The sequence below is a fragment of the Embiotoca jacksoni genome, unplaced genomic scaffold (assembly GCF_022577435.1).
Source record: "Embiotoca jacksoni isolate LCO1_2020_lvr unplaced genomic scaffold, fEmbJac1.0.p SCAF_16, whole genome shotgun sequence".
NCBI lineage: Eukaryota > Metazoa > Chordata > Actinopteri > Embiotocidae > Embiotoca > Embiotoca jacksoni.
In genome coordinates, this window is record NW_027185296.1 from 690,575 (window position 1) to 711,867 (window position 21,293).

Consider the following 21,293-nt stretch of genomic DNA (forward strand, 5'->3'; position numbering starts at 1 on the left):
ATTGACCACCAAAATGTAATCACTTCATCGTTGAGGCCAAGGGAATATTTGTTGAATCACTGATGACATTCTGTCTATAGGGGATTCCCAGATATCGTGGTCACGGGTATGGGTCAATGTGAAGTGACTGACCTTGACCTTTAACCCCCAAATTCAAATCAGTTTATTCTCAAATCTAAATGAATGGTTGTGCTGCATTTGAAGAGATCTCATGAAGGTGTTATTGAGATATCCCGTCCACAGCGGGAAAAGGATGAACTCACAGTGAACTTTCGTAGACATTTAACCACCAAAATCAATTAATTTCATCCTTGAGTCAAAATTAATATCTGTGACAAATTTTAAGAAAATCTCGGAGAGATCATGTTCACGAGAACGGTACGTACATACGTGTGAACAACTTGAAAACATAACATCTACAGCTATGACTATCACCGGTGTGTAGGCATGAAAAAACTGAAAAAGGACCAACACACCGTGAGCTTTGAGCTCAGCAGGGCGGTCTGGATATTACGCTCCAACCTAAAACAGTAGTCAGTAATGATGACATCACACTCTGGACTCTATATAGGCCTACTTTTACTTTTGTAAAATGTCTTATTTTTAGCAGCCTACAGCTACTGATGAAAATGATCAGTATAACTCTTCGGCCACTGACGGCAAATGTATATTTTAAATTAGTACATATAAAACTGACTGACATTTAGGTTAGAATTGATTCAGAGATGAAGTAGAAAAAAGTGATCAGGGAGGGCACCGCTTTTTTTACACAAAATCTCTCTCTCTCTCTCTCTCTCTCTCTCTCTCTCTCTCTCTCTCTCTCATAAACATGTAATTTCCAAACAATTCATTTTAAAACTATGTTATTCTTGTCACTGTTTACAAATTTAAAATCATTTAAAACAGTGTATCATTACTGTAATAACAACGTATAACTACTGCTAAATCTGATGGAAACTGAATGTTGGTTGATCACATAATATAACAAAGGGCAGGCTGAGCTGGTCAGACCTGTGTGGTGAATGGCTTCTCTCTGTAGTTAGTTGCTCAGGTTACTTCACTTAGCAATATGGTATAAAACACACACACACAGAGCTGGAACTATGGATTATAACAATGACTTGCTGAGTGTGAAGGCTTAAGAAAAAAAACCTTTAGTTTCCCAGCATATTTAAAATGTTCAGTATACTCGGGGGTTTTGATGCCCAAGCGACATCAAACTACATAAATCCTTATGCAGTGGATGTGATCCGGGCAAAGAGAAGGGATCTGGTTTATGGGATCTCACATACCGAGGACCTGCTGGATCTACTCGTCACAGAAGGGGCCATGACGGCAGCAAAGAGATCCATCATTTTGTCTATCAGGACGCGCAAAGATCAGAACTCCAGGGTTCTGGAAATCTTGGAGGCCAGAGGAGAAAGAGCATGTCGCAAATTCTTTCATCCATGTCTTATGCTGGCAGAGCCGGGCCTTTATCAGCGTATCAAGACCTACGTGACAAGTGTGAATGGACGTATACTAGACTCTAGGAGGCAGCTGATTGGGTATTTGCTGGAAAGGGACAAGGAGGGGGTGAATAAAAAATCAGATCAAACTGTAACTCAGAATTCTTTACTTGCCAATAAAGAAACAGAGAGATCTAACAGTGAAAAGGAAGGAAGAAGCATCATGCCACCTGAAAAATTAGAAGGTAAACCAGCACAAAGTCAATCAGAAAACGTCATTTACACGATTACGACAAATGGGGAGGTGGTATTACTAGAGGAGCTGTTAAAAGAGACTGATATCAACACTGTCAATTCCTCCAATGAGACTCTGTTACATGTAGCTGCAGAGCATGGGCATCTATCCATCATAGAGCTCTTGATTCGAAAAGGAGCCAGGCTGGACTTGAAGGACGATGCCGGTCGCACAGCTCTTCACAGAGCAGCTGGCAGGGGCCACGCTGAGATAGTCAGGGCACTCGCGAAGGCGGGAGCCCACATCCACGCTCAGGACTTGGAAGGAAAAACTCCTATTCATCTGTCAGCGGAAAATGAGCACCTGAGCTGTGTAAAAGTCCTGGTGAAGGAGGAGGCCGAGCAGTCTGAGAGCCACACACAGGACACGTTTCTCCACATGGCAGCCGCGGAAGATAACTGGAGGCTTGCTGAGCTGCTGCTGCAAAGTGGGGCTGCTGTCGATGCCATAAACAACCATAAAAAAACAGCTTTGTTTTATGCAGTCAAGAAGAGCAATTGCAAAACAGTGGCTTTTCTTCTAAAGGCGGGGGCTAAAGTTGACTATGATGTCATAAATGAAGCCATTAAGCGCAATCAAGAAACAATCCTGCAGCAGCTTCTTGGTGAGTCTCTTCAGTTTGGATTTATCTTCTTAAATGTATCTTTTTTTTGAAACACTAACTGCCAATATTATGCATAAAGCTGCAAACAATCAAGCTCACATTGAATTTTGTTCAAACCACAGCTAATGCCAGAGGAGTTGTGAGCGAAGAAGCTCTCGGCTCTGCTCTCTTCTCAGCTGTTACACAGAACCAGGATGCAGTGGTGACCGCACTGATAGACAGCGGAGCAGATGTGAACATCTGTGACAAACAAGGACACACTCCTCTCCTACTGTCAGCTGAGCTGGGACATACACAAGTATTCAGGTGACGTGCACCGACAAGGACTCCGACATTGTTACTGAAACACACTGAATTGGCTTTGCGATGCATTCACATTCAAGCAACATGAGACAATATAAAAAATAGACAAACAAAAAATGGAATTCCACAAAGTTTTTTCCGTTTTCGTCCTCTAAAAAAAAAAGCTGAATTTGACTTTTAGAAAAAACATAAAATTGATTATAAAAGTGTCTTAGAAATATTTTTCTGTTGCGAAGAAATGGTATTGGGGTCAAAGCAGGATCATGCAAAGACCTGCAGATTTTGTTTATAATGAATTCTCACCCAGCTCGTAAACACCCAGGTTCAAATACAGATTTCCAAACATCTGTTCTAAACGTGTGGGCTTGCGGGGGCCAACTAAACTGCACCTACTAGTATGCAGGCCTGATGGTGGCATTGATTGTGACCTCTAGGGTCATTGTAATTATGACAATAGTAAAGTAGGAAGTCATGTGAGGTTAAAAAAGTCGGATAGAGAGGAAGTCAGGGGAGGTTTGATGAATCAGGTGACCACTGTTTGTGCCCTATGTGAAAACAAAAGCCAGCATTGACCCATTTTAATTTAACTTATGTAAGGCAACAATTTAAAATTATTTATTGCAACACAAACCACCTATACTAAGCCTACAAACTGCAACCCTGTGCTATTTACCATATTATTGGTTTATGTAGGCACCAGGCTTTGAAACAGAAGATACATTATATTATATATATTATAAACATTATATTTGAAAAAAAAAAAAAACTCTCTCCAATGAGTCCAACATGTTGTAACAATGGAGTAAAATCACTATTCTGGCAACAGAACACATTTAACACGCATAACACATGGACAATGACACAAATACGTGGAGATATGGTATCATGTCCTTTTTCCAACATCAAATATTGTGTTTAATAGGCCCATTACTGCAGCTCTTTCTTGTTACTGACTATTTATATGTGGTCTTAGTTCTCTTTGTCTTATACAGTTTTGTTGCAGAGTTTATGTATATACTATAAGAGCTCTTTTTCTGTATTTGTAGTAGATTAACCAAATGTTGTATCTTAAATAGTGATTTATTTTTTTGTTTTAAATTTCAGAGCGCTGGTAGAGAAACAGGCCAAACAGGGTGCTACTTTAACCGACCTCTCCTCGGCATTGCACTTGTCTGTCCATGGTGGCAGTTTGATCATTGTGCAGACACTGCTTGAAAAAGGATTGGACCCCAACATTACTGGACCTAAAGCCCTAACTCCTCTCCACCTTGCAGTTCAGGGTAATAGACCTGACTTAGTTGGTCTGTTGTTAAAAGCTGGAGCAGAGGTAAATGTCAAACCATTCGATGATTGGTGTCAGTTTTATAGATATCTTAGTATGTTTATGGAAACTGAGAGCTGTGTGTCATTTCTTTAGGTAAATGCAGCAGACCAGGATGGACTGACTCCTCTGCATATAGCCAGTCAGCTGGGTCATGCAGACACAGTGATCCAGCTTATTCAGGGCAAGGCAAATCACAGAGTCAAAGACATGCAGGGGAGGACAGCCCTGCACTGGGCAGCCTCTTCACAAAGCGAGGGCCATGTGGTGGACTTGCTGCTGTCAGCCAAAGCCAACCCAAACACCACTGATAACAAGAAACAAACTGCCCTCCACCTGGCTGCTATGGAGGGAAAAGTAGACGCAGTGAAATCACTGCTGTCCCACAAGGCAAAAGCAGGGGCTAAAGACATGGATGGCTCCACGCCTCTACATTACGCAGCAGCTGGTGGGCATGCCAGAGTGGTTTCAGCTCTCCTACAGTCACTCAATAACAAGGGGATTGAAGACAGGAATGCATGGAGGAAAACCCCACTTCACTCTGCTGCTGAGAGGGGCCATGATAGAGTGGCCGTGCTGCTCCTGGAAGCCGGTGCAAAGATCAACACCACAGATCACAGTAAGGACACTCCTCTGCACTGTGCTGCACGCAGTGGACACCAAGAGGTAGTGAAGAGGCTTGTAAACTGGGGCCAAGCTGGGCACACAGCACGGAAAAATAAGGTGAATCTGGAGGCTACAAATAATGTGGGAAAGACACCGTTGCAGGTGGCAGAGAGTGAAGTGACATCTGAACATGAGAATATTGCAACTTTACTCAGGAGAAAGATGCTTCTTATCAAGTAGGAGAGAAGAGGAATTGACTGGAAAGGAAAATGAAATATCAAATATTCTCAAATATCTTGTAACTGAGAATTTTTCATGAAAGAGTGGTCAAAAAAAATTCAGAAAACTGATGTTAGACACTGCAAAATGCCTTCAAGAAGCTTTTTATGATAAAGGGGGCAATAGTAGCTGAGGGTCTACTTACATAATCTACTGATATTTTTCTTCAATACATTACTGAAAACCTTGTGATGCTTTATCAAATATTGGCTTGTACAAATAAACAGCCAACAATTTCTGTGGGACGCATTTAGTTGTTTTTTTTACTTTGAGATTGTGATTTTCCGTGCAGAAATTATGTCTAAAAAGATTGTACGTTTTTTTTTTGGTACTACTTTCATTCAATTTGCTGTGTTCTGTTGTAATTCGTGATTGATGTTGCTGTGGTTTCTGAGTGGTCCTTTACGAGTTGTTTAGGTTAAAACAAACTCCTTATCAAAAGGAACAAATTATGCCGGATGATTGTAGTCTGAGGAGGATGCACATCTGTGAACACCAAAAGTAACAGACACCAAAACCACTGGAGAAGGTCATGATGGTTTTTTTTTCCTCCCGTCATTTTCTCACATTTGCAAAAACATGAACAGTTTGTTTTTTTTCCTTTTCTCTGTAATTTACATCTCCACACACACATAATTTTTCCATTGCTGTAATATGAATCAATACTTGGATTTGAGTTTTTTAACTTGAAAAATGACTGAAAAAAATTAATTACAAAGAAATAATGGAAAACATTTTGCTACATTGCAAAACATTCTGAGGGAATACAAAATATTGCACAGACACAACTCTGACATAATAGAATGTACATCATAGACTTCAGAATTGTGAGTGGAAAAAATGCAAATGATTCATTACTTGGTTACTCACTTTATTTATTGTTCATAGTGATGTGAGAGGTAAGCTAAGTGATTTATTGATGGTGCTTTCAAGAGTATAAAACAAATGTCTGTACAATGACTTTATTCCCAGGAAAATGGATCAATGTTAGGCCTTAGATAGTTGCCTTTCATGAATAATATACATTTTGACTGACAGTCCTAAATGTTTTTTCCTTATGACAAAGTCAGACAAGACACTGGGATCCAGGATCAACACGGTATCAAGTAGGCCGAATGTCTAACCATGCGATGTCAGTCGAAGTGAAAAATAATTCATGGTCCCCCACTAAAATTGAATGGGCTCTTCTTTTGCCCGTGCAACATACTTTCTGCGACTCAAAATCAGGCCTCTATCTTACTGTACTCATGCTGACAAACAAAAACATTCACAAACAAAAGGTAGGCTACCATATCTGGAAAATCTGTTCACATTAATGTTTGCTCAACCACTCTGAAGGGCGGACCAATCCCGTACCCGTGGGAATGATCAAGTGTGGTAGCGTTGAAGTCAAGTGAGTTTCGGGGGATATGGTGGTCAATGCCGATTGGTTGAAAGCTGCTCCTTTCAAAATTTCAAAATTAGGGCCACATCATGTAGACTGTAGGCCTATAAAATCCAACCAGGCTATATTCACCTGGTGAATTTGGGTCTTTTAACACCAGCTCATACATGACCCAAAATCAGGGAAGGAGGGATAGAAGGAGATGGATATGTGGATGGATGATAATAAACCTTGTACCGGGATGTACTTTACAAAGCAAAGTTGGAAAGTGCTTTTCACAGTAGAAGCAGGATTAAAAAAAATAGTCCAGGGCGTGCGCAAATAAAATCAGTCAACAATAAAGATATAAGACAACAGCAGAGAAAAACATGAGCGGTTGAAAATAATATACTCAATTAATAGAAAGTTTGTAAAAAAAAAAAATATATATATATATATATATATATATAGGCTATTTGAGAAGTGATTTAAAAATATGTCACCGATCCTGAAAGCCTTATATTCTCGGACTGGGAGGAAAAATAGACTCGCTTCAAGTGTACTGTTCGTGGCACGAGGCGGCTGCTCTAGCTGACGTTGGTGTGACGTCACGACTACCTCGTGTCACGTGACATTGTTTTTGCCCGAGTCGACACACTTTCCGGAGGGAGCTGAAATGGCACGAAATGAGGAGAAACAACAGGGCAGACTGAACAGACTGTGGCTTAAGAAAGAGCGAGAAGGTAGGCAGCCAGCAACCGTAACACAAACAGCCATTTAATTAATATTTGACTAATGAAAACACCCCATTTACAGCTAGCTTTACCGGTTAGCCACACTTATGCTAAGTGTTACCGACAGTAAGTCCCTGTGAATGAATGCTACCATAATGTCCACCGTGATTTTAAAATCCCATTATTCACTCACTGCAGTGATAATATTTCCTTTGCAGAGGGACGCCTCAAAGATGCCAACGAGCGTCGACCCAAGCTGGTAAAGTTGTGATAAATCAGATGAATCACCTCACCACAAGTCGCTGACACTTGCTTGTTTCAGCCAGTCCCTTTCCCTCCACAGTCTACTCTTACTTCAGCTTCCTCTGTGATAAAATGGATCCCCAGCATCAAGAATGAAATAGAGTACTATCTGCAGGTAAGCGACTTAGTTGAAAAGTGTAAAAGAGATCCTACTTGGGTTGCCGTCGTTTGCTGATGCCCAGTTTTTGTCTTTTTCTAAGCAATCCCAGCTTTCTCATTACCCGGAGAGGAAGATCGCCGAGTTCCAGCTGCGCATTGAAGCTTTAGAAAGAGAGTACAAAAGCTTCATCACCAAACTACGAGTCCTTGACCCCTCATGTAAACACAAGCCGTGGACTCCTCGAGCATACAGCAAACGCAGAGCAGACACACAGGACTCCCCAAGCGTCGGTCAGTGGTTCGGTAATGACTAATCTCCTGCATACAGTGAAAGCATGTCATGTGTTTTTGTTGACCAACAGCATCCATTTGTTTTGTTTTTTTCCCCAAACAAGCTTCTTGTTTTGATTCTCATATAAAAAAATAGTTCATCCAAGAATGTGGGCCAAAATACAGGTGAAGAGTGTTCAGGAAAGCAAACAGCTGGCACAGATTTTTATCCACCGACCCCACCAAAAAAAAAAGGAGCAATGGGCTTTGCTCTTGTTAAACTCTTAACTTCTGTTTATTTACCAGGTAGTTCAGGACAAATACAGGTTGTTATTGAGAGAGCCACAAATCACTACATTTAAAGCCTCATCTAGTTCATAATGCTGTTTAATTATGATGTTTAAGCTTGATATGACTCATGCTACATGTATGTCCATTTAAAAATAAGCATTGACTAAAAATAAACAGTAACTCACCTCAACCCTTCCTTCGCTTGATCAAAATCAGCACCCCTAGTTACACAGGCTATTGTGAGCAGTGGTGCAGGTGCGTTGGAGACGTTTTACCCACCTGAAACTTAACCCTCCCGTTGTCCTAGGGTCAAAATGACCCGCAGCTGTGTTCAACCAAGTTCTATTTTATATTTTTATATTTTTTGGGATCATTGGTGACAAGAAGGCTGTGAGGGTTTCTTTAATGAAACCCTCACGGCCTCCTATAAAAATAAAAAATAAAATAAAATAGAACTCGGTTGAACACGACTGCGGGTCATTTTGACCCTTGGACAACGGGAGGGTTAAGCACAGAGCAAATCAGCGATGTGCCCATACCAGTGGGCACAAAAACATGCAACAAAAGTGCTGATGTTGATCAAGTGACAATACATGGAAAACTTACAAAGGTTAAAACTTCGTCGCGCTCCATGCACGTCACAGTGCGGCGTACGGTACAGTACCAGTCACGCGCAACAGGAGCAGTCTCAGAACTTTTTCATCCACCCTCATATGTGTGCTCTCTCTCGTTCACAGTTAAAAAGCCTCGGCCCTCAGAGTCACATGATGGCTGCAGTCAGCGGAGTCGAGGTGAGAGTGAGTTGGCCAGCAGCTGGACAGAATGTCACAAATCTTCACCCACCGAAAGACCTCTCGACTTTCTGGAGACCAGATTTCAAACCCTTGTCCCCACCAACCAGATCTCCGAAACCACAGAGGCGGTCTGTGCAGTCCAGGACCGGCCCCTCTCCTTCGACCGTACACGGCTAGCAGTGGCTGCTGCTGCTTTCAGGGGGCCGTCAGTTCAGCTCAGTTCCTCTCAAACACGCAGCCTCACCACACTGCTGCGTTCACGCCTGCCAAATCTTAATAATTCCCCATCAAGACAAACATTTTCATCACAGAGCAGTGACACAGAGAACAATGACGGCGCATCGACGGGTGCTGTCCAGGAGAGTAAATCGGACTGTGAAGCAGCAGAGAGGATCCCTTGGAAAGCATCTAACGCTGGGATTAAAGGGGAGAGGACTGGTCATGTCCTGGGACTAGACTGCTACTCTTCATCTGATGAGGACAGTGACATGTGATATTTTCATGCAAACTCCTCAATTTTCTACAGTTTGCATTACAATAAACATTTTCTCAAGTATTTAAGCTGTCAAGCTGTGATTGATTTTGGTAAAATTCCAAATGTATTCATTTAGACATGAGGAATGTGAATTTCAGTATTTTGATAAGAAACCTACAGAAAAAAATTATAATTAGAGAAAATATACATTTAAATGTTTAATTAAAGCCAAACTCGATAAAACGTGCTGTCAAAGGAAAATGATGTTTCCACAAACTATGAGTAACGTCATTGATTTCTGGCTGAGAACTTGATTGTCATTTTCTGGCACGGTACCATTTGTGGAATCAGTCATCATGACCACAACAACCTCCATTGTGCAACAGAAGAGAAGAAGACTAAGCGAGAAAACCGTGTAATTGCTGATTCAGTGATTCATTTAAAGTTTCTTTGTCTGGTTTTATTAACTGGAGCAGCAGCACTGACGGCGGCCTTGTTAGACCCCAACACCCCACCCTCCCACCTAACCCACTGTGCTGCGAGGACCGCTTTCAGCATGACGTTTCTGGGAAACAGACACATCGGCTTGTAGAGTGCTGCCTGTGCAGTTTATGGTTAAGTTTGACGTAGTTGGAGTGAGAGAGTTGCAGTGTGCACACTGCAAGGTGGGTTCTCCCTTTGTCTCTGCATGAAGCCGGAGAAATGAAACAAAACTTTTGCTACGGTGGACAGAACTGATTCCGCAGAGCTTCCTTTGGAGTTACCAAAGAACTCAGTTGATGTAAATCAGAAATAAGCAGTTTGCCGTTTTAATGCAGACCCGTGTGAAACCTCACCGCTGCACCCCCTCCATCACAACACTGGTTCTTTTCTAAGAAGCTGGAAAGATGCAATTCATCCAAAACCACCAAAAGCCCACTAAAGAGGACTCACTAATATTAATAAATCAATTTTCTGGTTAATCAACCGATAAGAACCAATGGAAACAGTTTAAACCACAATGGGTTTAATTAAGCAGCGAGCTGCTCCACATCCTGGGAAACAAACCCTGAAATGTCAGAAAGACCACAACTAATTACTGATTGGGGCGGGAAATAGTGTGCGTGTTCAGCTTTCTTGTAAAGTCATGTCTGAGGTATTGGTTGGGGTTGAATCTCACCTCTAAAGTATCGCTTTGCCTCCTGCTACAAACTTTTCAAAGACAGAAAGCATGAAAGCCAATGCAGACATATGTCCTTTTCATGTGGCAGCAACATCTTCCCACCATGAACACTAAATGTGCTACTGAAACTGCTGTATCACTGTTTACCAACATGCTGTGTTTCCTTAAGACTGATGCGCAAGAAAAATAGACTTTAATAGTAATGTATGTTTGAATGGGTTGAAGCTTAAGGACAAATATTCAGGTTCTGTGTCGAGTCTCCCTCTGGGTTCAGTTTGGAAGAGGCACTTTTGACACCTCGTGAAAGGCCAGTGCAGGAGAACAAGGAATGATAAAAAAAAAAAAAAAAAAAAAAAGCTTGTGATCTGGGCAACATGAAATGCAGTACAGGTGAATGTAAGTGCTCAATCTTTCCTTTTCGTGTAATTTGTCACATCTTTTTGAGGGTGACTACAAGGTGGTTAGTGAGGGAGGGGGGTCAGATGAAACCTCAAACTTCCTTTCCGTTCAGGCTCGGCTACAACTCCCCATATGCACACTGCAGAATACAAAGTTAAACTAATAAGTACATAAAACCCTAAATGTGTAATAAAGCTTTATAAAGGTTAAAGTTATATAGAAATAGGATGCAGCAAAGCAACCCAGAGATAAACAGGTGGATAGTTTCTTGACTTGTAGTTAATGCTACCCTGCTACTGAAGAGCAGATGTGGGAGGGGGTGTGGGTGGTGAATGCCTTGACAGCTAAAGTTTTGCTTCTTTTAAGACAGACGTGCCGAGACAAGTACACACCTCCTTTGCGCAGAGCAGTTCGATGCACAAACAGTTTGCATCACGGTAGGACCTGCACCATGAGCTGTGACCAGAGCCAACCGTTCCCACAGGTGTTCCTTGTGGACAGCGGTGGAGGTCCACAGCACTCTGCCCAGCCTCCCCACCTGATACCCTGCTGGTCCTTCCCACCTGCCCAGGAGAGGGTGAGGAACCGTGGGAAGAGTAGGGACTGCATGGGAATTAACCCTGGGCTGGCCCTGATCGTGCTACTGCTGTTCATGCTTGTGTTTGTGGCCCTGGGATTGCAAGCCTACCAGATTCTGACCATACAGCGCGAACTGGCAGATGTGAGAAAGGTAAGGGGTGACATGGAAAATACAACGCAGGGAGAAATTCATTGAGCTAACAAACTAATGATAACTGCAGTGCTGCGTGAAAATAAATCGATTTTAGACTGAAATGCAGGGAGGTTGTGAAAATGTGTGTGTAATATCAGAAAATTAAGAAGCAGGTGAAGAATTAGTGAAGTTATGTTAATTATATCACTGTGTGAATTATTACTTGTTCGAGTGTTTTAATGGCAGCAAAACATTAAAAGGTGTGAATTTGTCACCTTTGCACAGAGAGGGGGTGAGGGAAAAGTTTAAAGTGGGAGAGTGGAACATTTAGCAGAGCTGGAAAGTTGAATAATTAGTTCACTGTTTAGTTTGGTATCATTTGAAGAGTTAAAGTACCTCAGCTCTGCTCTGACATTTAAAACTCGTAACCTGAGAATGATATCGTTCCATCTGTGGTCACCGGTCCAGTGACAGGAAATCCTCTCACTGACACGTGATCTGAGAGCTCTCAGAAGAGCAGATTAAGTATCCGTGTGATGTGATATTTATATTTGTTCTCTCTTTCGTTTCACTGAAGGTTCAACCTGCAAAACCTGAGTTTAAGTCACCTCAGAAGCAAATTGGTAGGTGCCCATCATTAAGCGCCACTCACTATGCATGAAGTATTCCCAATAAAGTGAAGCTGTGACTCTAATCTGAGGGATGTTTCAGGTAATGAAGCTGAGTTAAATGGAGATGACCAAAACAACAGACCTGGAGCACATGTGATAGGTAACATTTCTATTTATTTGAATTTAAAGATTTTTAATTTAAACATTAATTAACTCTGTGATCTAACATACACCTATGGTAACATCATTTCTATCTCTTGGCAGGGCGGATCGAGGAAAAGGACTTCAGAAAAACTTTGCGATGGGAGCCAAAGACGGGTCAGGCGTTCACCTCCGAAGGAGTGGCGTACCACGTTAAAGATGGTGCTCTGCAGGTCAACCAGACCGGACTCTACCACATCTACTCACGAGTGGCGTTTCTCTTTAAATCCTGCTCCCCTACTTCAGAGTTTGGTCACTCCGTGTTTGTGATGAGACATGGACATTCCTCACCTCTGGTCCTGATGAAGGCCCACAGGGTGGGTTTCTGCTCTCGGCAGCAGGGCCACGCCTGGACCACAGAGAGCTACCTCGGCTCTGCCCAGAAGCTGAAGAAATATGACAAAGTTTACGTGAATGTCTCGCACCCTCAAGAGCTCAGTCATACACATGATGCCAACTTCTTTGGTCTCTATAAGGTCTGAGGAGTTTTAGGGTTTTGGGCTTTGTGTAGTAAGTTTACTCCAGTGACAAAATGTAAACTGCTCTGAATGAATGAGTGAAACTCCCTCATCACTTTACCCCGATGGTTCACTGAATGTGATTTCTAGAATACGCAGAAACTGCACTGGACAACATGATGTGAGACAGGGAAAATGTTGCATATTCTGTTGATTGGCAGCTTAGTAATTAAGAACGGAAAGTATACAGAGAGGCAGTGAAGTTAAATAAAGCATTTTACACATACGCAGAAAAATATTGTGCCTTCTATTGACGATGAGAGAGTCAGTTAACACTAAAGGTGCTGATTTAGTTGTAGCATTTACATATTTATTTTAGATATTTGGATCTTACATACGTCTAAATGTGTGGCTATAAAACAGAAGCAATGTTGTTTTAAGGTAGATAAAGAGATAAGTTCATGTTGAAAGATAAGTGCTTTTGTCAATAAATGAAGTATTTCTAAAAGTGTTTTATGTTTGGGTAGTCTGTCTCATGAGGAACACCCACACCCATGACCACTGGAAAGACACCAACTCAGATTCGCTCTTGATAATGAACTTCATTTCCATATATTCCACTGAGGTGCAGCATCAGTCATGTAAAAACAGGAGAATGTTTTTAATTTCAAAGTTAAACGGCAAGCCAGCAAAAACTAGATACAAGTTTATTTCCCTGGTTAATTTATAGCTTCTTTCTTGATTTTGAGACCACAGTGAAGTGCACTTTAAGATTTGCTGCACTTTTCTTTCAGTTTGACAAGCTTGTTGCAAGTCAACTGCTCTTTTTCAGTACACCACAAAAACACGTCAGTGGATGCGAGACGATGTGCAGGCTGGGCACAGATGAGGGGACCAAACTGTGGTAGGTTTGACGTGCATTTCCTTCCTGTGTGAATATCATGAGGGTCTTGCTTAACTATACTTTGTGACTTTTGTAAAAGAGTTTGTGCTTCTTTTTGGCGTTGTGGTAACTCCTTTAGAAATCATTTTTGGTCATGAAACCCAAAGGGACAGAATAATCCTTTTAATCATGGAAGAAAACCAAACATATATAAGCCACTTTGGACCCAACCACAAATTTATTTTTTGTGCTGATATATAAGCGTCAGTAAAAATTCATGCAGGATTTTAATTTTTCTGGGCAACAGTTGAATTTCAGTGCACAACAAAAAGAAGCAGCCGTTCACAAAACCGTTATTTTGATGCAGATTTATGGAGATATCAAGAGAGCTTTTTTTAAAAAAAAAAAAAATCAGAAATCTGAGGGTGTTCAGTGTTTTACTCAGCATTGTAATTAACATAATCTGGATTCTAAATTCCAGTTGACATTTAATACACTTGTGGTTATATCTTGTTCCAAAATTCACTTAATACTCATCACTACACTGACTGTTGAAAGTGAAACTCTATTTCAAGTCTCTCTTTTGACATAAAACCCTCTACAACCTCTCTGGGACCAAAAGGAGACTGTTAAAATATATATCTGTGTCCATCTCAGTCCTGACACATAAAACTGTTGAGCGTGTTGCACAATCATCTAATCTGGATCTGTTTTGTATCTGCATCTATTTACACGCAGTCGTCATTAGCTTATTATTTTTGCTATTACTTTGTTTTTCCTCCCCTCCCTCATCAAACAGCCTCCTATCTGCTGAATTTAAAAGATGAGCAAAGTTTTTTATGATCCCGCCTGCACAGACTGAAAAACATTTTGCAATGTACATCAATTTGCATCTGAAATGTTTTACAACAGATGCAGACCATTATATTTCAGAGCCAGAGCAAACACTGCAAGGCAGAGGTTTGTTTACTGCTGAATAAAAACCATACACAGAGATAAAGCGAAATGATAAGGTAGACGTCAATTTGAGAAAAAACTGTGTGTAAATTAAGAATTTACAAGACATTCGCTGTGACTATCTAAACCACAAAAGGGAGGGTGTAATATTTTGCAAACTAAACGTTGTAAAGAAACTGAACACAAAGCTCAGATATTTGCTCGCCACAGTCATGTCAGAGCTCATGTAGCATTTGTAATGATGAGGAGCTGGCTCACATCCTTTCTCCTGTCCATGAAGTAATGACTTCCTATAGACATCGAAGGACAAGTCCTTTTTCATTCATTTCAAATCAACCAAAGCTAAAAAGACAAGATAAAAAGGGAATTTTGTACCAAGAAATGTAACTTTTTAAGAGCTACCTGATTATCTACTTCAGCAGCGGCCTGTCATTAACTGAAGTTAACTTTGGGTAGACTGTAGATGTTACTCTGATGTTTACCACCAAATTAGAAAGAAAGCCACGATGGACAAAGGGAACAATTACAGCAACCAACAACTGTTTCTATGCAGGTCTGTCATAGTTTCAGTTAATAATGGGCTACAAATCTGAAATATTTCTCCACAATTATTAAATATTCATGAAGAAATAAACCAGTATTTAAAAAATAAATAAAAAACCAACTACTTCCTGTATTTATAGTAGTGTAGCCAAACTACCAATTGTCATCATTATCTTCCAGTTGAGCCCCAACATCCTGAAACCAGTGAGAGGAACAAAGTAAAAAAAATAAATAAAACAGGACCAGGCCTACAAGAGACTTTGGATCATAGAACAATCTTCAATCATCACGACAACACCACACACACAAAATGATATCTATGAAGAAGGTTTGGTGTAGAGAACCTGACTGTCCTACACAGGGCCCTAACTTTAACTCCATCAAACACGTTTGAGATGGACTAAACTTTTTTTTGACTTTTTCGTGTGAGTTTTTCACTCAACATCAGTGTCGACACTGTTAAGGCTCATGTGGCTGAACAGGCAGCCAAGTTCCAAAATCTTGGAGAAAGTCTTCAGGTGAAATGTTTAATAGCAGCACAGTAACTGATTGATTCAGCAGTGAGATGTTCAACAAGTTCATACAAGTGTGATGCCCGAGTGTCTTTATGTTCATGAGAGTTTGACAAGCTGCTGCTATACTACAAAACCTATGATCTGCCATATTGATATGGAAAAAAACACAAACCTGTGCTTTCTTCATTTCGTCTTCAGCGCCATCTATCAGATATTTAATGAATTACATTTAATCTAACAGTAGCAAGAAGTCAGACGTTAACAAAGGTGAGAAGCGATATCTTTTGGACCAATTAATCCTGGACACTGCTCTGTTGTCATGTCATAATTTCTAGTCAACTGCTCTTTTCCTTTTTTGTCCTTATAAAAAAAAAAGTTCTGTCATGAGTGTAGAATTAATTCTTAAAACTCCCATTAGATATCACTTTGGCAGATTTGGCAAAATTGAAAAATGGTAAATACAACCCCTGCAGCAAACAGACATTTAAAAAAAAACTTTTGTTCAAATATTAATTCGCTGTTACTTTTATTTGATTAATAATTGACTCCTTACAGCTTGTAAAGCAGGTCAAGAGCCAAGGCAGCTGATGAAATTTACAGACATTTAAAACCTGGTTCCAACACTCATCAGCCATAGAGCCCTTTAAGAACCTGAGAAAGATCAAAGACCTTTCAGGTGAGAATATCAGCATGCCTTTTTTGCCCGGCATCTCTGCAGCATGTCTGGTGGGCAGAGGGGTGCAGCAAAACCACTGAATGACTGCAAAGCAGCTGCAGGAAGGTTTAGCTGACACATTAGAGGTGATAAAGCATTGAAGCACAAACACGGCCCAAGTCGAAGAGTGGAAACCGTATCACAAAAGTCTGTCTGAAGTCTGCAAAGCAACATCTGAATGAACACGAGTCACTTTGGAAACACGTCCTGTGCACAAATAAGTTTACATCCTGTCACAATCAGTCAAAGTATTGGCAACTGTTAATGGTGGGTTTAAAGTGAGACACACATCAGTACAGTCACAGGTTAATGTGATTGGCCCCATCAGTCAGTGGTGAAAAAGTGTGAAGGTAAAAGTACCAGTACAGTAATGTAGATACTCCATTACACGTAAAAGTCCTGCATGAAAAATCCTGCTTGAGGAAAGTATATAAGTATCAAGTACTTAAGTATTAGCTGCCAAATGTAGTTACAAATTAAAGTAAAAGTTCCAGTTTGGTCCCTCTGACTGATATATTATTATATATGATATCATTGAATTATTAATACTGAAATATCAGCATGTAAGTGGCATGCTATCGTATGTAGCTGCTGCAGATGGATTAAGTTCATACACTTTATTAATAGTTTTATATCCAGGGAGAGAAGATAAATTTAAGAGGTCGTCAGATGATTAACGGGAGAGTAAAGAAGAGAAAACAAAGCTCTGATTCACAAAGTTTTCAGGGTTTTTTTTCCTGATCTTTGATTTTTTTTGAGAGATATTGGATCATTTTAACATTTATTGAAGTGAAACCATGTGCACAGTTTAGAGGGAAAAATCAGCTGTTAACTAATAAACATCTGAAATGTGACCTCGACAACGTCACATTTTGTCACAAGACAAAAAGGTTGGAAATCACTGGTTTAATCTTTGACAATGTATTGTGTTTTAAAAGCGTGTTGTTATCATTTGTGTCAAATCTGCATGAAAAGTAAAGCTGTTAAATAGATGTAGTTGAGAAGAAATTACAATATTTGCCTCTGAAATCTAGTCGAAACGTACAGTAGCACTAAATGGAAATACTAAAGTACATTACCTTAAAATTGTACTTAAGTACAGTGCTTGAGTGAATCTACTTGGTTACCTTACACTACTGCCATCAACAGGCAAAAGGCATTAACTGAAAGGGTACAGGCTCACCATATATACTCCTCCTCCGTAATACAGCACCAAATCCAGTTAGGTGGGGGAGGACAGTGACGCTGCACCAATGTTGCTGTATCACACTACAGAACTCCTCATCATGCTGCAGAACGGAGGAGAAAACAGATGCAAATTTACATTAAAACACTTTGGCGCCCTTCACTGGTAGAATCAAGGAAAGACACTGTGGAAGTCAACGATGTAACTTCAACACGAGGTGGTCACCAAACTTTATACCAACAGTCAAACAAAGACAACTACCATATGTGACTATATTCAAAAGAATAAGAATTAGTATCTAATAATACTGGTCGAGTCAATACTTAAATCTTTCATTTTTATTGTGGAAATTGTGCATCTATTTACTTTATATAGTCATACCTCTGCCAGAAGAGGGTGCCAAAGTATAATTTAATAACTCTCCTCCTACAACCCGACATTCAGGAAGTATAGTGGAGTATTAAGGTTATACTGTGTGTGCGAAAATTAATTATGTTTATTCTCAAAAACAACATTAAATATAGCTGCAATGGGTGCTGTTCGAAGTCCAAGAAAATTGCTAGCAGTAGAAGACGAGAAACGCATGACAGTAAAACCACATGGACACAATGAAACATTGTTGACAAGCTCTCCTCATCCAGGAGCGGATTCAAACCCTTGAACCTTTGGATCCCCAGAGAATGGGACTTGCAGATTGTGCCACTAGGGGGACACGGCACCTTTCATACTTCTACTGAAATGAGGCAATGACATGACGTGCAAAACTGTAGTTTTGGTTGTTCACACTAAAAAGTTTATAAAACTTGAAATCTTGGTGATAAAAATTCTGCAAAAAATGTGTACATATTTTAATGTTGCGTATTGTCAAATATTTTGGTAAGGTTTGATCAAACGTTAGAAATAGAAAATGTTGTGCATACAGTCACAATCCAGAGGATGTCCTGAAAAAAAACTTCAGCTCTGCAGGATGAAGTGATTTCTTGAAATTTTTGTAAAGTTTGGAATGTGATCGTCTGAAAATGAAAAGCATGCAACACTCTTTGAAAAGTACAAAAGCTTGCAGAGTTTGATTTTGTGGTGAAGATACATGACTGGAATGTAAATCATCAGTTACATAAACGAGGTTGTGAACTTAGGATGTCAGGTTAATGCAGTTCATTGTCTAAAGGTAGGAAAACCTTTGTCATTCAATGACACAAATAAGTTTGTAAAATACTTTCATACAGTCGACCTCCTCCTGTCTCTGCTGAGAATTATTTTATTCATTTATGTTGGAACTTCTCAGATGCAAGTCACACAAACTTGTTTTTTTTTTTCATTTTGTCTTGTAAATTTTTGCACTTTCTCAGATCTTTTCTCAAGCAGAGCAAATCACCACAACAAGCACGTCAACAACTTCACTACACACACACACACACACACACAAATCGAGCAATGCGATACCATACAAAGAGACACTGAAACCAGAGAGATGAAACTAAGAACTGTTGAAAACAAGAACATTTTCTTCCACTTTACCATCATTTGGTTTTCATGTTAAGAAGTGTATCCTTCATCTCATCAGACTTACAGATGTTAGATTATGTATTTATTGGGCAACATACACACTTGCACTGGTGATGCATTTAACAAACAGGAACAAAACTTCTTGAATTACATTAAAAGCTGTCTTCTTTCATTCCCTACAAATAAAATCAGCCACAACCAAGGTTCCCTTTTAGAAACAGAGATTAAGTTTCTTATAATCACGTTTACTTAATGGTGTAGTCTTTAAATCAGGGGTGTCCAACCAGTGGATGTACTGGGGAGATCGCAGAGTTCTCAGGAAAAAAAAAAAAAAAAAGGTTGGACTCCAGTGCTTTAAATCCTCAAACAGTGAGCATTAAAACATAAAATGGACTTTGTCTACGGTTTCACCCAAATCGCACAGTAAATAGTTTCTTCTCTCCACACAGACCATTAAACCTGCAAGTTTCTACAGCTAGTGATAATGTTACCATTATTAGTTGTACATGTCGATTTGTAAAAATCAACGTAATAATAATAGCACCTTCCATACAAGAAATGCAGCTCAAAGTGCTTAACAGCAAGAAAATTACATGCAGTGTTTCACATAAAAACAAACATAAAATGCATGTCAAACTAAACACAAGATAACGCATTAATAAAATACAAGAGAGTTAAAATATAGGATAAAGCATAACACATTTTAAAGGTGCAGTAATGCAAAGTGCAGGCAAGTGCAAGAGATCTTCAGTTGGATCTAGTTAAAGGCGAAAGTAAAGAGATGCTTTAAGCTTTCTTTTCAAAGTATTTACTGAGCTAGCTTCCCTGATATCTACAGTTAGTGTGTTCAGCAGCTTTGGGGCATTAATGACAAAAATGGCATCCTCGATTTTCCTTTAGCTGTTGCAGTGAACCTCTGATAAGTCAGCAGCCGATGATTGCAATGTTCTTGAAGGCACATAATTAACCAGAGAGGTGACATGACAAAAGTCTGAATCAGGTAATTAGCATCTACTCATCATGTGGTTTGTGTTTTTCCTCTCTGCTCGCTCCTTCCGGCAAGTATTTCTTTCTCTGTCTGCTTCTGAGCTACAGTTAGTGGCACCACATTCCAGTGTTTGTTTGCTGCTTCTTTTTTTAGTGTTCTTTCTCTGCTCTCACCGGAACTCAACTCAACCGGTCGAGGCAGATGTCCACCCACCTCTCAGTCTGGTTCTGTCGGAGGCTTCTTCCTGATAAATGGTAGCTTTTCCTACTGTTGCCAAATGTTTGCTCAAACGGGAGCGGTTGAATTACTGGGTTTCTCTACAACATTATAAAAGGTATTGTGTATAAGCAGCCTGACATGACCTGTGTTGTAATTTGATTCTTTGTACAGTAAATTAAACTGAATTATACTTATGTTAGAGTGAGACTGGGTGTGTACCTGGAAGACAGGAGCCATTCAAACTGCTAGCGGACACGGCTGTCACTGTGAATGAGAAGGAGACATTCAATATCATGTATAACAAAGTCAGCCATATCATGTACATGTATAACAAAGTCAGCCATGCCACTTGTATTCATGTTTGGTACAAGATGTGCAGGATTTCTGTGACAGCAATTTGTTTTTCAGTTGACTAATCATTTTCTGTGTAGTTAACTCTGTTCCACAAGGAGGTCACTGAGCCTCTAATATTCAATGTAATTTCATCTGAGTCCTTCAAACAAAACTTCATTTATTATCAGAGTGAGTGGCACTGCTTAACTGAAACTTTCTCCCAAATAATAGCCGTAGGGCAACATCTGATTGTTGCAGGGACTGTACCTTTTCTCTAACAATGTACCAATAACAACCCTAAAGGGGGTCCACCAGTGTTTACTATTTTAGTCAGCATAAAGGGTTCCAGGAATTGTACAGTATGTATTTATTCTCTATGAATTGCTCACAAATGCATTTAACACGTCTATGAAGCCTAATGAAGGACGGAGAAGTTCTCGCATGCTGGCAGAGAGCTGCGAAGGGGAGTTCCCTTAAAGCTCAGAGTCCTGTTTTGGGAAGGTGACGCTGAATAACAGCCAGCCGTGGCTAAACACCTTTGACAAAAGCCCACTCATGATACAAGATACCACCATAGCGCAGCCTGGGGGACTCCCCTGTCCATATATTGGGAAATCCATTATTCTCGCCGTTTTATTTTCTCTGTCTGCGTTTCCTCCTCCCCTCTCTCACAATTTCAATCTCTGCGTATGGTAGCATCCTCTTTGCAGTTTTATCTCA

The 21,293-nt window shown here is 40.2% G+C and overlaps 3 protein-coding genes across 5 annotated transcripts; all 3 read left to right on the forward strand.

Moving 5' to 3' along the window:
- The first annotated feature begins 1,176 nt into the window (after positions 1–1,176).
- On the forward strand, positions 1,177–4,817 carry caiap (CARD- and ANK-containing Inflammasome Adaptor Protein). Its single transcript, XM_069149923.1, has 4 exons — positions 1,177–2,347; positions 2,470–2,653; positions 3,755–3,977; positions 4,068–4,817. The coding sequence occupies exons 1-4, from the start codon at positions 1,177–1,179 to the stop codon at positions 4,815–4,817; spliced, it is 2,328 nt and encodes a 775-aa protein (XP_069006024.1).
- A 2,044-nt stretch (positions 4,818–6,861) lies between these two features.
- Positions 6,862–9,266, forward strand: LOC138198489 (uncharacterized). 3 transcript variants are annotated; one of them, XM_069149924.1, is made up of 5 exons: positions 6,862–6,962; positions 7,172–7,212; positions 7,297–7,371; positions 7,457–7,658; positions 8,654–9,266. In XM_069149924.1, exons 1-5 carry the CDS (start codon positions 6,896–6,898, stop codon positions 9,202–9,204), a joined length of 936 nt encoding a protein of 311 aa, XP_069006025.1. In that variant the 5' UTR covers positions 6,862–6,895; the 3' UTR covers positions 9,205–9,266. The 3 variants fall into 3 exon arrangements, with proteins under 3 accessions (XP_069006025.1, XP_069006026.1, XP_069006027.1); XM_069149925.1 differs by having other exon boundaries at positions 7,457–7,646; XM_069149926.1 differs by having other exon boundaries at positions 7,457–7,653; positions 8,654–8,724.
- A 1,919-nt stretch (positions 9,267–11,185) lies between these two features.
- faslg (Fas ligand (TNF superfamily, member 6)) lies at positions 11,186–13,213 on the forward strand. The gene is made up of 4 exons (XM_069149927.1): positions 11,186–11,476; positions 12,036–12,081; positions 12,170–12,229; positions 12,334–13,213. The coding sequence occupies exons 1-4, from the start codon at positions 11,198–11,200 to the stop codon at positions 12,750–12,752; spliced, it is 804 nt and encodes a 267-aa protein (XP_069006028.1). The 5' UTR covers positions 11,186–11,197; the 3' UTR covers positions 12,753–13,213.
- The last annotated feature ends 8,080 nt before the right edge of the window (positions 13,214–21,293 follow it).